Genomic DNA, 17,987 nt, shown 5'->3' on the forward strand with positions numbered 1-17,987 from the left:
CCCCTCCCCGAGGCTCAGCCTCTCGGAACTACTTGACCTGGCCCATTTGGGCTTCAGTGTTGGGAACGTGAAGGCCCCTCTTGAAGGCTGGGTTCTTGGGCTTGGGCGTGTGCCTTCTTCAGGTGATGTCTTCTGGCTTCCTCGTCTTATGTCACCTGCAGCACACCGCGCCTGATTTTTCTCTAAGGTCGAAATAAGGGTCCTTAGCAAGGACATGGCCTAAGTTCTGGAAGCCTGTTTGTCTTATGTCAAACGGGGATAATAATAGAAACTAGCTTATTGGAGATTTAGGGATTAAGTGAGATGACACATGGAAAAGCTGTTACTGTGAAGTCCTTCATGAGAGGGATCCATACCCCTGTGTTTCTGTGCAGTCAGCTAGATGGAAAAGGTATCGATGTGTAACTTTTAAGTCCCATAATAGACAATAGTTGTGGCCTTTTTCTCCAGCAAGTGTCTTTCTAGAGCATTTTTAGAAAAATGTGCTTTGCTCTTCTTGGATTTTGGCATTTTTTGCAATGACTTATTTACAACAGGCATCTGAATTCCTCTAAGACAGGGACAGGGTCCTATTCCCTTTTATGTCCCTGGAACGTTACTTGGGATGGAGTAATTCAATAAATATTTGTATAATTAATTATTTGTCTTTAGAGGTCACTTATAATTGGAAATGACCCAATAGTTTAGGAGCAGAATGGGGAGATGCAAAGGGAGTAGGAGAGGACCCCATTATACCGCCGTGACCAGGCATTGCTCCAACAGTCTGTGTGCATCTTACCCCGTCCAGTGAGGGGGCTGATCCATTATTACATTTTATACAAGTGATTGGCATACCTGGTGAAAATCAGGCCCTATTTTTAAACAAGTTGATTCCATTCATTTGCTCCATAAATATTTACTGACAACCTACTACGTGCCAGGCACTTGCTAAGTATTAGGGAGAAAACCACCAATAAGTATTCACTGAGTCAATAACCACTTATTAAATGATGCTTTCTTCAAATAATGATATCCTAATGATTAGCATGAAGGAAACTAAATTAACAAACAGAAATAGTTATTTTAAGTTGGGCCTCAAGAATTCAAGCACACATGGAACATTTTCCAGCAGGCAAATCATATTAGTGTGTGGTTGTTAGGACTGGAGAGCCCTGATCCAAGTCACCAATTCAGAAAGCTCCATTCCTAATAAGGCTCCATGCCTTAATTCCACGTATCCACTTCCCTGTCATCATCAGCCTTCTCCTTCAAATAATTGATTTTTTCATTTCTTCATTCATTTAAAAATCCTGTATTGAAACCTACTGCCCCCAACTAAGATAAGCCACTGGAGATGCCAAAGTATTAAGGAAGTTACTCAATCTAATTGAGAAATCAAATAACAATGGGATAGCCTCAGAGAACTAGTAGGAGGGCTGCAGAAGGAATTTGGCAATGAATAAAGCAGGAAGCCAAGCAGGTTTGAGAAAAGGTGTGCATGTAGGATGAGGTGTTTAAATATGAATTAAACGTAAGATACTGGGGTCTGGAAGTTGTGACAATTAGCTGTTGAACCAATAAAATAATTTACCAGTAAAATCATTGGGACCAGAACCTTCTGTGGAGACAGTACTTAAATTATGTTCAGTTCATTCCATGGTTACTGTTTACTTAAGTTTTCTACTTCTTGCTGTGTCGATTTTAATAATCCTTCATTAAATGTCAATCCCTATGCATTGAAATTTTTTTAGCAATTAAGTAGAGCATGCTTGTATAATTTCAAAATTTATATACTTCATATATTCTTTTCCTTTTTTACATGTTTTCTCATTTCTTGATGGATTTGTTTCTGTTTCCTAGAAGAGACACATTTTTTTAATGTATTTATCACTTCCATTAACTTCCTCAGGTGTCATGGCTGAAGAAACAAATCCAGAGAAGCAATGCTCTTTGTTTTAATTCTCCCCCTCATTAGAAATGACCTAAATCACATGGAATTTTTTTCTCATAATCCTATAACAGTACACTATAAGGTATCGACCTCTAGAGATATCATTAATATCCAAAAGATACCACTATCTTGCAAATAGCAGTCTATAAAGGGAAAGTCATGTTCATACCTCTAACAGACTTAAGTAATTCAAAATGTCAAAGTAACTCTTCTATTTGTAAAACCATGGCACAAAATTAGCTTCTTGGCAGAAATGCACATCGAGCTCAGGTTGCACAGAGAGCTGACATGTTCTGTTGGATGAACTTGTACTAGAATAACTTATAAACAAGAGCAATCTCTTGAACTTTGAGGCTCAAACTCAACGACCCCAAGATCAAGAGTTGCATGCTCTACCAACTGAGCCAGCCAGGTGCCCCAATCTCTTAAACTTTTAAAAAAGTGACCTGGAAGAAAGTCATCAGTATAGTTCAGTGAAAGGAATATGATTTTCTGTTTACTACAGGAGACCATGTTTTTTCAGAGAAGTTAAGGATGATAAAAGTACTGGAAGGCCCCTCTGTGAGAGGAAATGGAAGGGTGGAGGAGACTTTCTAGAAGCTGACCCAGGTTCCTGCCCTGATGCAGCTGCTGACTGTGATCACAGTTCCTCTAAGCCTTGCTCCTCAACTCTACCATGAGGAGAATACTCCCCACTCCAGAGGGGTCTGGTGAGAGTTAAATAAGTTAAAATAAGTAAACAGGTAGCATATGGGGAGTGTTCAGATGATGGGAATCCTCTTTTCTCTCCCATCTTTCCTGAATTAGAAGGAAGAAGACAATACTCAACCCATCAAGGCACTGTGACTCCATCTTCGTGCTCAACACAGGACAACCCATCACTCAATCCTATTGATTCTTTTCTCCGAAGCATCTCAGATTTCTGCCTCTCTCCCACCTCGGTCTGGGGACTAATGAGTATCTTCTCACAAAGAAGTTAATCCTGCACCATGCTTCTTAGATTTGTTGGACTCGGTATTCAAGGGTAATAAGGTGAGCTGTTGAGATTTAATGCAACATAATAGAGAAAATTAACCAGACTGTTCTCAGTTGTTTTAGAAAAAGTATGCTCTGTTTTAGTGAGGGAAGACTCTGCTATTACATTTCTGAATGGTGACTGCATTTCTAGATGCTGTGGGAAAAGCAAACATTTCTGTGATCGAGAGCCTACTAGCTGAGCTTTTCTGCATTTTCCTGTCCATGAAGACTCATCAAGGAAGAGCTGGTTCTTATTCTAGGGCTGGGGAGATCCTGCCCCGTGGTGTGGCTGGGAGTTCCACAGAGATACCACCCTAAGGAGAAAAGACGAAACAGGTGCCACAGATGGAGTTGCCACGGACGAGGGGGCCAGGAATGCTCTGCCGAGTGCCCTCTGAGCGCACACTTTGAGCTGGGCACGGCTGTGTGGCTGCTGGCCTGGGCTGGAGAGTGGGAAAGGAACAGATATTAAGTGTTGAGCTGCAGAGCTTTGGGAACCTAGTAAAGGTGGTGGCAGCCTAGGTTTGGCCCGTAGAGCTGTCCCCCTCGGAATCAACTGCTGGAGCCTGGGCAGCCAAGGCCCTGGAGCATCAGCCAGCGGGGCAGAGCGAACGTCCGAGGCCCTTCCCTCAGGTCCCGGGCCACGTAAACCCCAGGCTCTAAGGGCAAACCCAAGGCAGAGGGGATGGCCCCTGACGTACACGGGCTCACTCCTGCTGCCAACATACCATCTTTCACTACAGTTGCGGCCGAACTACTTGAGTGGTTCACCACTGAGCACTCTCCGTGGTGGCAGTCCACCTGAAGAGTCAAGTCAAGCCTAGAGGGGCAAACCGCAGAGAAGGAAAGGTCGAGGGACGGAGCCCTGAGGATGCTGCCCTGAGTCTCTGCTTTCAGAGTCCCTGCCCTCAGCTGTCTCCCTGGCCTTCCATTTTCTGTTGGCCGGCTCTGGGTTCTGTTCCTGCCACTGACAACCATCTGATTAATGTACAAGGAAAAGCATGAGGAATTTGGAGGGGAGCTCATTATTTGAGCTCACAGCCGGCCTGAGGGGAGATGGGTTTACGTGTGGCTGTGGAAGAAAGGCGGTGGGGCGTGCGCGAAGGATCCAGGCAGCCGTAGAGAAGGGAGGGTTATCCTGAGAAGCAGCGGATGTGAAGGGGACGAATTTCACTCAGAACAGAGATTCGGCAGGAGGACGGTAGGGTTTAACAAGCTCTCCAGGCGATTCTGAAGCACACCACTGTTCTAGTTAGTGTTTCAGTTCATAATACACCCGTGCTTCGTTACTATCAACTTTCTGAAAAAAGCCTGTGTGTGAAATTTATGTCAATAACACTGAACTCACAGGTGCACAGGCAGTAAACAAAGGATTATCTTTACTGATGGGAAAGTCACAAAAGTCTGCCTCAAGAATGTAGGGTATACCTTTGAGATTGGTACCATGTAGCTCATAGATGCGGATTATGATCAAAGGATTTTAAAATTTGGAGAAAAAAATTAATTCCATTCTTCACCATCCACTGGTTCCCAGAAGGAAGTATGAGTGCAAGACTTTTAGCCATGAAGAGGCCAATCTTTCACAATCCTTGAGTCTTTCTTGGAGCCTAACTTTCCACCCATCCCCCCCTTTCCCAATTATCCCTGTCATCTTTTAAATTTAGTGAAGTTTCGGGGCACCTGGGTGGCTCAGTTGGTTAAGTGACTGCCTTCGGCTCAGGTCATGATCCTGGAGTCCCGGGATCGAGTCCCGCATCGGGCTCCCTGCTCAGCGGGGAGTCTGCTTCTCCCTCTGACCCTCCTCCCTCTCATGCTCTCTGTCTCTCATTCTCTCTCAAATAAATAAATAAAATCTTAAAAAAAAAAAAAAAAATTTAGTGAAGTTTCTTAGGAACCCAAAGGAGAGCTGTCTAGACTTAAGCAAAAATGCTGAGGGCTTAAAATAAAAATAACCTGTGGCTTATTGGTCATTCAGATAAACTCCTATAGCTTCTTTTTCAAACTCGGACTACCTCCTTCAAAAATGGCTTAATTGGGGGCTAAATGTATGTATAAAAGAGCAAGTAAAATCGTCTTTCACGGAAGTAGTTAATATGCCTTGATGTGTAACTGTACGTAAATCAAAAACACTGTCGGCTTAATTTTAAAACTTTTCTGGTTTATCTGTTATTAGAGATATAAGACATAAAATGGGGCAGTGGTGCTGGGAGCCCCGCGGGCGCGGCGCCCTTACTCGCGGGCACGCGGGGGCAGAGGAGGCGCCCTGCCCGCACAGCCCCCGCGCTGGTGCAGCCGCCCCCGCTCCCTCTGCTCCTCTTCCCTTCGCTCGCACCAGGGCTGATCAGCTGACCGAAGAACAGATTGCAGCGTTCAAGGCTTTCTCCCCATTTGACAAAGATGGCGATGGCACCATCACAACAAAGGAACTTGGAACAGTCATGAGGTCACTGAGTCAGAACCCAACAGAACCTGAATGGCAGGATCTGATCAACGAGGTGGATGCCCACGGTAATGGCACCATTGACTTCCCAGAATTTTTGACTATGATGGCTAGAAAAATGAAAGACAGAGACAGTGAAGAAGAAATTCGCGAGGCATTCCAAGTCTTCGACAAGGATGGCAATGGTCACATCAGCGCGGCGGAGCTACGTCATGTCATGACCAACTTAGGAGAAAAACTAACAGATGAAGAAGTAGATGAAATGATCAGAGAAGCAGATATTGATGGAGATGGGCAAGTCAACTATGAAGAATTTGTACAGATGATGACTGCCAAATGAAGGCCTACTTTCAACTCCTTTCCCCCCTCCTAGAAGAATCAGATTGAATCTTTTACTTAGCCTCTTGCAAAAAAAAAAAAACGTTCATTTACTCATTCTGTTTCTATATAGCAAAACTGAATGTCAAAAGTACCTTCTGTCCACACAAAATCTGCATGTATTGGTTGGTGGTGCTGTCCCCTAAAGATCAAGCCACACATCAGTTCTACGATATAAATACTTGTACTACCTTAATGATAAGGAAGAACCTAGTGGACTCCTTGCAGTTCCATTTGCTCATGATTAATACACTGTTTGGGCTGGCCAGTTTTTCATGCAAGCAGCTTGATAATCGAGCACAGTCAGACATTTGTATTAAAAGCGAAAAATGTAAAAAACAAATTTAAAACTTCTTCAAATGTGTTCTAATTCAACTTGTTAGTATGAATTGTCATAGCTGGTTTACTGAAAACAAAACATTTAAAATTGGCTTACCTCAGGATGCTGTGCAGAAAAATGGGTGAAGGATAAACTGTCTAGACGTAGTCCCACTTAGCAGGATGGCCCTCTCGTATTTCTGGGCGCCCCCACCCATGGTGACCATGACACTCATCCCGGTGGCATGCCGTGTGTGTTGGTTTAGCGTTGTCCACGTTGTCCTAGAGCGAAATGGGTGTCAGGCTGTCACCATTCACACAATTTTTTTTTTTTTTTTTTAAGATTTTATTTATTTATTTGAGAGAGAGAATGAGAGAGAGAGAGAGAGAGCACATGAGAGGGGGGAGGGTCAGAGGGAGAAGCAGACTCCCTGCTGAGCAGGGAGCCCGATGTGGGACTCGATCCTGGGACTCCAGGATCATGACCTGAGCTGAAGGCAGTCGCTCAACCAACTGAGCCACCCAGGCGCCCTTTTTTTTTTTTAAAAGAAACCCTTACCAAGGGAGCATCTTGGGACTCTCGTTTTTAAAACCTCCTGAACCATGACTTGGAGCCAGCAGAGTAGGCTGTGGATGTGGACTTCAGCACACCCATCAACACTGCTGATCAAGAAATTACAATTTACGTCCATTCCAAGTTGTAAATGCTAGTCTTTTTTTTTATTCCAATAAAAAAAGACCATTAACTTAAAAAAAAAAAAAAAAGACATAAAATGGCCCTGTAAACTGCTTCCCATCAGACTGGCTAAGCGAACGCTTCCAGGACAGAATCTCCATGTTTCTCCCCCCAGCCCCAAAGCTTCAGCAGTCATCTAGTGAGATTCTGACCAGTACTGAGTCACGGGCCTCTATGTTTGCGTTCAGTGTCCACGGATCACTGATCCTATGCTGTGGATAAAAAAAGTACAGTTTATTTTCCTTTGTAGCTATGGTCGGAACATCTTGGTAATTTGCATTCGTATCTGAGAAGAGTGGAACAAAGGATATGTGTGGACACGACGCTAGTTTTGGGGGATGAGTTCCTGATCTAGGCTTAGAGCCTGCCTGAGTAAGGCTGCACAGCAGGGCGGGACCGATTCAGAGGCCTTCACATTTTCCCTAAAACAGTACTTGCTCACTCTTGTCTAACACAAAATTCAAGGCTAGAGTCAAGAGGAGAAAATGGGCTTAAGTTCTTAATGCTCCCATTCAATAGCCTACCTGAAATGCCTATCACGTGTGAAAGAGGTCTCTGAGCACTGCCTCCAGATTCCATAAAGAGCAACAGGACTTAGATCTTTAGGTGTTTTAGTCGTCTACAAAAACAAGTATGTCAAGTTGGTTAACATTGGATAACAGCTGGATAACATTCTGTGTATCTACTACCTAAATTAGCTAAACTAAACAGTACTTTCTGATGAGTGTTTCCCAGGATTTGTGCCATCTTTACTCAAACAGTCAAGCATTAAATTACCACCTATTTGCTCTGAACCTACAAACATCCTGTTGATACGTAAAGACAGAATTGTATCAGAGGCATTTATCTGTTCTTCCTGGTGAAGGAACCAAAAATACCTGCTGGCTGGAAGGTGAACTCCATCCCTGTTTTGAAAACCACTGGATGCTCTGATATTAGGAAATGCCACATTCATAGCTGCCTTTGAATTCTCTTTTAACTCCCCAAAGAAGTCACTAGCCTGAAGAGTAGGATTATTGGAAAAGAAGCAAGAAGCAAAAAGCATGCAATGGACACTTACATTTCATTTCAGATCTATTAAGCCAGCCTGTAGCCAATCTATTTCTAATTGGAATTCGCATTACCTGAGCACACACTCACTAGCAATACTGGATGACTAGTTTGGAAATGGCCAGTCTATCCCAGCCCTCTCAGTTATGGATCAGGCAGCAGTGAGTGCGTAATAGAGATATCCCTGGAGATGAAAGATCTGGGCTCTGGGCCAACATTCTTCACTGATTTACCACATGACCTCAGAAAATTCCCTACATTGCTCCAAGTTGCTTTCCCAAGAGTAAGAGAGAGAAAAGTAACTGTCCTGGATATATAACTGTCCTCACTTACTATAATGTTCAAATGAGAAAGAGAAAATGTTTTATAAAACTGTAAATCAGCTTAGCCAAAAATCTTCTGAAGAAAAGACAGGGACTATGGATCCATTTTAGTCTAGTATCCTCATTCCTAAATGCATGATTTGGCCCAAAAATAATTTAAAAAGAATTAGAAAAGTAAAATCACTTAAAAAAAAAAAAATCAAACGAGCTGCATCTTCTATGGTTCAATCCACTGTCAAATATCAATAGTGACTATTTCAAAGGTTTAGGGATAGTGCACAATTTCAAACAACTTTCTAAGGTAGGAATATTAGAGGTAAAAGCCACTAAAAAACTCCCGACACCGTGAAATAACAGTTATATAACCGAGGGTACATCACAGAGTTGCCACAGATTTATAAAACAGATAAAATAGTAGACATTAAATAGTTTTAATGAATCCACTTCCTTTATTGCAGTAACCTCTGTACAAAGCAGCAACTGCAATACTCAACGTTAAAACATTAGAAAAGCATTTGTGTGACAGTTACAGTACAGTATTATCAAAATATTACATTTTCAAACTTAGTAGATAAACATCCACGAGAGCTCAAATCTTTAAATTATTTCCATAGTCTTTAAAAATATGTAATGTCAGAAAGCATATAAAAAGAATGTAAAAGGAAACCTAAAATACAAACGAAATAATGTAACAAATAAATATCTGATTTAATTAACCAATAATCATCAGCTTAACACCACCATTCTCTCTAAACCCAATGAGTATTTACCTATAGGAATAATGAACTGTCAAATGCCATTACATATTATCACCAATGATTAGAACTCAAAAAAAAAAAAAAAAATTTGGCATTAAAATAATCAAATTCAGCATAAACAAAATAAACTAGAATAGCTTCAACACTAGCTAGCATCTCTAAGAATTGTTGAAATTTATTAGAGTACTACAACAACCTTGAAAATTTTGACCGTGTCTAGTGTTAAGTGAAAGTAATGCATTTTTTTTAAGTGAAAAGCTTCTTACATTATTTCACAGACAATATTACCCTCCCCCCATTATGCATATTTAGATATATTTTATGTACTTTATACACATATGTATGATGCATGACATTTGGTTCCTGCAGTACAGATCACAATGATGGTTTCCTGAATGGGAAAAATTAAAAAAAATAATAATAAGTGTACCTGTGCACATTTCAAGATAGCAGCACTCAGTTCATGCCCTATTATCCATTTAAAAAGTTCAAACACGGTATTGTTTACTGAATAATATGACATTTCTACTGTCTTTCCCCCAAAACACTACAAAACCTGCAATAAATGGAACAATGCTGTGAGTTACACTGTAGGAAAAAAAAAAAAAACCTGGAAAAACAATTACTTCATTTTAACGTTCTGAATTCAAAATTATCATCAGATCTCCACTTTTCTATTCATTTTGTTTATGCTCACGCAGCAAAAATACTGCACTATTGGCAACAGTAGTGATGTTAATGATATCTATCAAGATTCATGAAATCTGCATATATTCTTCACCACCAAAATGTATACCAATGAACTCACTGAACAGTACTGTAGAGGATGCGTTCTCCATTTCTCAGAACAGTAACTGTGTGAAGTTACATGCCCTTCAAATGATCACCTTTGTTCTCCGTGAAACCTGTATCTCTCAATCTAATTTTGAACTTAGGTTTACTGAAATCAAAAAATGTTAATCGAATGAATCTTGATCACTTTAAAATGCAAAAAACCAGCAACATAAATGTCATTATATATACACATATGCATCTGTGTATGCATACACACATACATACACACATACAGATATGTAGACATATATCCCTTGAAATGTTTTTAGGAAATCCTTCCTTGAATAAAAAATGAAAAACTTCACATTAATAATTGTATATAAAGCTTTTAGTAACAGTACGTACGCACTGTCAAAATTTTACTAGTAGACTATGATGTCAAAACAGACATTCCAAAAGCACAAACTGGCAGTTTTTCTTAACACAAAAGTTTTAGAGTATTAAGAATGGATTAAATTTAAATGTTCAGAATAATCTGTTCAAACCTGAGTATATTAATTAAGACTAAGTGTACTTGACAATTGAATGAATTAAGCCTAAAAACATTTCACTAAGAAACCAGTGGTCCATTTAACCATTTGATGAAACGCTAAATATTTTAATGATTTATAAAGGACGTGTACAGTGGAATTCCACATATTGTTTATTGAAATATTCCACTTAATGACATTGCTTTGTCTAATTTTCCTTGAGAAAAATCTTTTAGCATTTCTTAAAAGTCCCTCAAGATTTGAGGAAAACTATAAATTAGGACAGATCGCTCTCCTAATAGATACAAATGATTTTGAGGACTTAGGTCTAAAGAATGACAACAGGGGATTTTTCAGCCTGGTATACAGAAGTACTGAATAAATCTTCAACCTTCCCTAAGATTTCAAATAAAAGTACGAATAACAGCCAATTAGAGATTTTAAAAAAAGAAAGGTTTATTGGGTCTTTTGTCCCTACATCTACATTTTATATGTATCCATACAAACCTAACCTTGGGGTCACTTTTTGGCTACCATTTTTTGTTTGTTTGTTTTGTTGGCTTTTTTTTTTTTTTTTTTTGCATTTTTCATTAACTTGCCCTAATTCTCACCTTTAGTATCTAACAGATACCTTTATAAAAGTAATAGAAAACATACAGTACTCAACACTAACTGGTCAATGGAAGAAGAAAAGCAGTGTCCATTTCATTTTAAGGTGGGAGAGACCAGAAACGAAAATGACAGCTGAAGGCAAAATTTGACATTCTATAAATTTATAAAAGAGGATATATGGATGAAATTTGGTTAATTTCAGAAGGCACCTCAAGGCTAAAGGCTTTTTGTACTCCTTTCATCAATCACAAAATAACACACTTTTATTGCTATTCAAGTAGCAAAGGAAAACTTTACTCTCATGAGCTTCAGTCCAACAACAAGGAATCATCATCATTCATTAAGATTGAAATACAGAACTGACTAAAACTGAAGTCTCCATACACATATCAGTGGAGCAACTTCCCTGTGTGCTTTCAAATTAATGAAAAGGTGAAAAAAAAGTCACAGTTCGCCATTGTGATGTTAATGTGTCTTTGAAGATTTCAGTGACTTCACTAGGCACTCAAGTACCACCTGGAGGGCTGTCCACTGTACTGAGGCATTTAGGAATAGAAGGTAAGGACACTCTGATGATTTCCACGGACTAGGAGAATTGGTGGTAGGTCCTTCGAGAGAGCTTCTAACCAGGCCATATAGAGAGCACTAGACACAGCACCTTTCCGGGCAACTGGAAGGCTCCTGGTATCAAAAAGAGAAAGGAAATTAGGCAATGCATTTAGGTTGAGAAAAATAAAACACAATAAAAATTATATATTGAGTCACTAATAATAGTAACTAAAAAGTACCGTGGTTATACATTATTTTGGAGTGCAGGCAAACTGGGAACATGGTGTAGCAATGACTATACTCATATCACTATTCCCCCTTTTTCATGTTTGAACAAAAGATTTTTAAAAGTTCATCTAATAAGAACAGAAATGAATATTTCTATTATCTGCAACACATTTGGTCTCTAACATTAAACCTCCCATCCCCCCTTCTTCAATAAGGACAGACTTCTTCTAGGAGAAAGGGATGTTTCTACCTAAATTAAGAAAGCAGAAGCCACATATGGATAAATGAGATTCAAACATAATTAATTCTATGTATTAATTTTAAACTTCCATCTCCTATCTTCTCCTTTCATTTTTATCTGTACGTAGTGGTAGTATAACCAGCTGCTCTACAGAGTGTTTCTCTCTAGATTTCTATGTTTTAACGTCTTCCATTACAGATATCTGACCATCAGCAGCAAAACTTGAAATTTCCTGCTGTATTGTTTTTTGTTAATCAAAATAACAATCCTTTGGTATTGCTTTATTTCATCATTTGTCATATTTTTGGAGGCCTGAGCTTTTTTTTTTTTTTTTTTTTTTTTAACCTATTTAAGGACTGCGGCTCCATGACGGAGAAAATTTGGGTTCAAGTAATATGTAGCTAATCTGACTTTAGTGAAAGAAAAGCCAGATAGCGTCTATATCCAGTGGAGGACAGAATGTCTGTCTGTCAAGTTTGTGTGCGGAAACACGGGGGTGCAGATTCTGACGGGAACCATTTTTTAAATTTAATCCCCAAGATAACTTGATGGTATTATTTCTATGAGGATGTTGCCCAGGGTCCAAATTTTCTTTTTTTAAGGTTTTATTTTTTATTATTTGAAGTACAATCTACCCCCCAATGTGGAGTTCGAACTCATGACCCCAACATCAAGAGTCAAACGCTTTGACTGACTGAGCCAGCCAGGTGTCCCACACCTCACACCCCAGAGTCCAAATTTTAACTTGAGGCCCTCATACCCCACATAGGCTTAAGAGCTATGCTGTAGTGTCCTTTAAGCCAAGGAATTTTTTAAAAGGTGGGAAAAAAGATAAAGGAAAAATTCCAAAATAAACTATTATGATAAAGAATTACTTAGATTCATATAAGCTTAAGATTTTTGTTTTTCTCTCCTCCTACCTTAAATGATTTCTCCATATGCTTAAAGCAAAGTGTATTAGCAGAAGTTTGTTTTTTCTTCCTTATAACTAACTGTTAAGTCATTACTGGGGTTTATATAGGTTTGTACTTGATATAGAAATCGATCCTAATTGCATCATCATAAAATGAATGCTCAAGAAAATCTTAGTATAGACAGTACTTACATGACAATGATATTAGCTGTACTTGAATGTTCCTTTAATAATTCATTTAACCTGATCTGCCGGTAAGTCTGAAATAAAACAGGACAAAGTCATTCCTGGACCATTTGAAAAGCAGAATTTAGTGTAGTTCATAGAACTATAAGTAAACAAGAAGAAACCAGAAGAATTTTGCTGTAATAAAAATATCTGTCCCTTAATTTGGAAAAGAATTAATGATTTATACACACTGTTCACATACAGACCCAACTTAGAGGAGACTGAATTTACACAACTGGTTCCTCCCGTAACAAATGACAGTTCTTGATACTTATGTCTTCCTTATTTTTTTAAAAAAATCAATGGAATATTAAGGAAAAGCAGAAGAGACAGAATACCTTGGTCTTATAGAGTTCAAGCTCATTGTCTGTTATTCGCCATGGTTCGTCTTCTTTCATTTTATCTGCAATATCTTGCTCTTTGTCATCTTCATGAAGTCTGTATGGCTCAATCATTTCATCAAAAGCTACAATACTTTAAAAAAACAAAAACAAAAACCCAGAAAGAATACTGACAGTTAACCTCAATTTCAATTCCTTAACATTAAGATCTCAAATGCTAAATTAGAACTTGAGAAGTTAGTGTTTTCCATCTATTATGCTCATCTCCATACCCTAATTTATAACCATCACTTCGGCAACTTATCCAGAAAACAGCAATCACTAGTTTCTCAAACTGATAAGAAATTTAGAACTGTATTCACAATAATAAAATTGCAATTTCAAGTGCTCACACTCACCTCTCTGCATTTACCCCCTGCTCCTATGCCCACCCCCCTCAACCTACATAAATTTTCATCACAGTAGCTAACATGATCCTTCTGAGCAATATGTCAAATTGTATTGCTCCTTTACTCAAAATACTCAAGAGTGTTCCTAGTTCAAGTACCCATGAAGAAAAAGAGGAGTAGTAGTAGAAAAAGTACTAGAATATTCTGAAGAGAGGAGTGGGCAGATATTGAACATTTAAGAAGATGCAGAATTAATCTCTAGATCCAAAGATACTTAATAAGATATAAGACAGTAAAAGAACATCAAAAACATTCTAATCCTCTATGAACGTGAAAAACATTTTTCAGTATCAAGTCTCATACAAAGTTCCTGGTATATATTATTTTATAAAAGGAAACAAATCCTTCCCTGGCCATAACCTTACAAAGCATACATTATTATTTTCTATTTAAATCCTTATACCAGCTTCATCATTTATTCACCATTTATTTGAGAATAATTAAAATTATGCCTGGTAGTATAAATATGCACATAATTATAATATCCTCTATATACCATTTTCAGGGGGACTACTCCATGAGTATACTTTTCTTTGACTCTTGAGAATTCTGAATGCAACTATTATAGGCAAATTCTTAGATTCTCCTATTTTAGTAATAAAGCAAAATAGTAAGAAGTAATACATAACATGGGGTAGGGATTGAGTAGTGGTAATGAAGACAGGCATGAAAAATCGAAATTTAAAGAACCATGTGGAATTTCTGTGTCATTAGGATTTTCAGAAATTACTTATACAACAGTAGTTGAATTCTCTGAAAACTTGAAAGCCCTTTAGACTTACTTTGGTATCTGCTATAAGCATGCCAACCGTCAGTGCCAGATTAAAAAGAGTTGACTTCACATACAACTAATAGCAGGCAAAACCCCAGGTAATTAGTTTAGAATGATCTGTTACTAGAATATCTGAGTAGGTCACCCATAAAAAGATCAGAAAACTGTGAAGAGTAATTTATCCAACAACTTACTTTTCTTTCTTTGGTTTAGTATTAATATCTCCTAAGACCATGATATCGGAGAAGTCTATCCGGAACTTGCTAAGCAAAGTAGCCATCCTAAAACAAAAGGAATAGCACTGAGATACACGAAAGCTGTATGTAAGTATTTTTATTCTGTTTCGGGCTGAATCAGTATATCCGAAAAAGCATGATTTATAGGAAAACTGTCTCAGGTGCTAAACGAAGTCCATCTGAATTAATTCACATTGTATGTTCAACTAAGTAGACATCTAAATTCCCTGAGTAGAGACTACTGTTACATTCTTTTACTTTCTCTGAATCTCATCTTAGTATCCAATAATGAACGGGTAGAGCAAGACATTAATAATGAAATCTGAATGGCAACTAGTTTTTAAATTTAATTTTTGTCACGGGGAGTGAGAGAAACAGACCTCCAGTTCCAGAACGAACAAGCCGCGAGGCTGGAAGGTACAGCACGGGGCAGAGAGTCAATGGTATTTACTCGTGCTGCATGGTGACAGATGGCAGCTCCATGTGCAGCGAGCAGCATGACACACGGAGATACCGAATCTCCATGCTGTACGTCCGCAACTAACAGAACTGTGTGTCAGCTCTACTTCAGTAAAGACTATTTTAGACAAATTATATTGGTAAGTATATGGATTTCAGCAAAAACTAGTAAACACTTGGAAGTTTAATTATTTTTGGATTATTCTTCCACCCATGAAGAATGCGTATCTCAAGGTCTAAATAGGACTTTTTGGGGCCAAACTAAAGCTATAACTGATGGCAAATGAAGTTCACAGAATTTTTGAGGTTGGGGGGGCTGGGCTCCAGTAAGCCTCTGAGTTTTCAGGAAAGAAACACCTTTTTGGAGGCAGAGCTGGCTGTGAAGCCTTGGTGGCAACAACAGAAAAGTGGAAACATACATACAGGAAAAGCAGCAAAATAGGATTCTATCTTTAATAAAAAGAGTTTTCTAAATTAAGAAATTAGAAAACACACCGGCTACGGGTTTAACTTTTAAATTATTTCTAGTATTTCTTGTATACTTCTTGTTTGAGATGAATGGACACTCCGCTGAATTCCACTATAGATCTACTACGTGTCTATGTGTCAGGGCCCACAAAACTCAAATCTAAGAGATGAAAATAAATATAAAATGAGCTCCAGGATGCAATGAGTGGACCAAGTACCCTGTTATTCAGGAAGGACGGATAACAACTATGGGGAGACAAGGGTAAAAAAAAAAAAAAAATGAGGGCGCCTGGGTGGCTCAGTTGGTTAAGCGACTGCCTTCGGCTCAGGTCATGATCCTGGAGTCCCGGGATCGAGTCCCACATCAGGCTCCCTGCTCAGCGAGGAGTCTGCTTCTCTCTCTGACTCTCCTCCCTCTCATGCTGTCTCTCATTCTCTCTCTCTCAAATAAATAAATAAAATCTTTAAAAAAAATTAAAAAAAATTTAAAAAAATGAGGGAAGGTGTTATGAAGAAAGTGATAGCAATGCTGGACGTGAAAGGATGCGGTATTGCCACAGAGAAGGGAGGCAAGTGAAGAGCTATTTCTAGTAGAGAAATGTATCAAATATACACTGTACTATATCAAATATACACTGTACTATACTGTAAGTAGGAAGGAGTATGAGTCTGAAATCACATGCTTATTTGGGGCAGGTGCAGAATTGTAAAATGAAGTATAAGGCAGAGTTGGGGGAACACGACAGACTTTCTATGGTATGTAACAGAGAGGAAATTAAAAGTATTTTGGGCAGAGGAATCATATGATCAGAGCTTTGGTTTCCAAATGTGAACTCAGGAGCAGTGTGTACAATATATGCTGAAAAGGTCAGAGACAAGATACAGGGTACTTAGCAAAGTGCTGGAACCAGAACTAGAATGGTGACAGCACAGCGGAAATAAGACAGTGGGTGACAAACGGCATCCTGTGTTTCTGTTGTCTTCAAGCCTACAAAATGTATCTCACATATGAATGTGTAATTTGGGGGCACATCCCCTGATTTTGTTTTAAAAAGGTGCTTAACATTCCAATGCTCCAAGTTTTTAATACTTTCTAAAATGTCAACATAGGAAAAAATAGGTATCAGTAACACTAAGTACCCACAACTTAAACATGAAGACTAAATTAAAGAGAATGCGGTTTTATCCGTTTAACTAGAATTTTTAGCTTCAGTATAGAACAGGGCAACATGACTGACATTTTCTGGATTGTCTGTTTTACCCTATCAAATATATACTGTACTATACTGTAATAATGAAATAGAAATAGATACCGTAATAAGATAAATGCTCTTCAATTTAAATAGACTTACGCTCTCCGGTCATGGTCTATTCGATTTATTTTCCCACCAATGAATACTCTGATCTTACAGTCTTTCCACTTTTTCTTGGTAGTCAGAAGATAAGGTATCAATAAAGTCAAACCTAAATCATAAAAATATAAAAAATCATTTACTAGATGCTAATTTCTCAAGTAAGAACTTTTCATTCAATTTAATCTCTAAAAACATGTTTACTACAACTCAGTATCCAACACAATTTTTCTTTCCGTCCTTCCTTAATAATTCAGTCAAAAAGCCATGAGGTAGGCCTGAACAAAGAGGACAGCCCAACGGAGTCGGGCTATGTGAGGAAGGCGGTGAGGTGGGGAGAGTGGCCCGGCAGAGTTAGGAAAGCAGTCACATACAGGAGCAATGAGGAAATGAGAGAATTCATTGAACCTAACGGGGGCCAGGTTTCTCACTGAAATGAGAAATACAAGAAGGGAGAAGCTGGACTGAAGCCTGCAGTGTTGAACTGGAACTGGTTTTCAATTTATACCTACACGTACAAACTTATACATGTATGTTTCTGAGACCCGTCCACTGAGAGGACCTGGGGGCGCAGGGACACCCTAGCAGCAACAAGCCTATTTAATGCCATGATCATTGTTCCTAAATACTCTTCTCCACTAAAAGCAATCCGGGCTCCTTGGGTAGCCGGTGATTCAATGGCTGGTGCAGGCAAAGCGCAAAAGTGAGCCTAGAACAGCTCATTATATCAGAAAATAAAAAACGACTGGGAAATGACAAATGACATACAAGTTAGCCTCCACAGGATCTCACTGGGCAAATATGGGAACAATGTGAACATCAAAACAAATCATGAGAATGACAAATCATCTCCTACTGAATATAATGGGAATCGATGAATCAGCA

General features: G+C 38.9%; 2 protein-coding genes across 3 annotated transcripts in view; one reads left to right on the forward strand and one right to left on the reverse strand.

Moving 5' to 3' along the window:
* The first annotated feature begins 5,136 nt into the window (after positions 1–5,136).
* Positions 5,137–5,742, forward strand: LOC116645106 (calmodulin-1-like). Its single transcript, XM_032425081.1, has one exon. The coding sequence runs from the start codon at positions 5,137–5,139 to the stop codon at positions 5,725–5,727; it is 591 nt and encodes a 196-aa protein (XP_032280972.1). The 3' UTR covers positions 5,728–5,742.
* A 2,876-nt stretch (positions 5,743–8,618) lies between these two features.
* SLC12A2 (solute carrier family 12 member 2) overlaps positions 8,619–17,987 on the reverse strand; it is a 104,489-nt gene continuing 95,120 nt past the window's right edge. For both annotated transcript variants that reach the window (XM_032425485.1, XM_032425486.1), the window contains 5 exons: positions 17,103–17,214; positions 14,782–14,868; positions 13,364–13,499; positions 12,990–13,057; positions 8,619–11,547 (listed from right to left, as the gene is read on the reverse strand). In XM_032425485.1, the coding sequence (XP_032281376.1) occupies positions 11,412–11,547; positions 12,990–13,057; positions 13,364–13,499; positions 14,782–14,868; positions 17,103–17,214 (539 nt within the window). In that variant the 3' untranslated portion in view covers positions 8,619–11,411. The remainder of the gene's footprint in view (positions 11,548–12,989; positions 13,058–13,363; positions 13,500–14,781; positions 14,869–17,102; positions 17,215–17,987) is intronic.

The sequence above is a fragment of the Phoca vitulina genome, unplaced genomic scaffold (assembly GCF_004348235.1).
Source record: "Phoca vitulina isolate PV1807 unplaced genomic scaffold, GSC_HSeal_1.0 scaffold32, whole genome shotgun sequence".
In the NCBI taxonomy this organism is placed as follows: domain Eukaryota; kingdom Metazoa; phylum Chordata; class Mammalia; order Carnivora; family Phocidae; genus Phoca; species Phoca vitulina.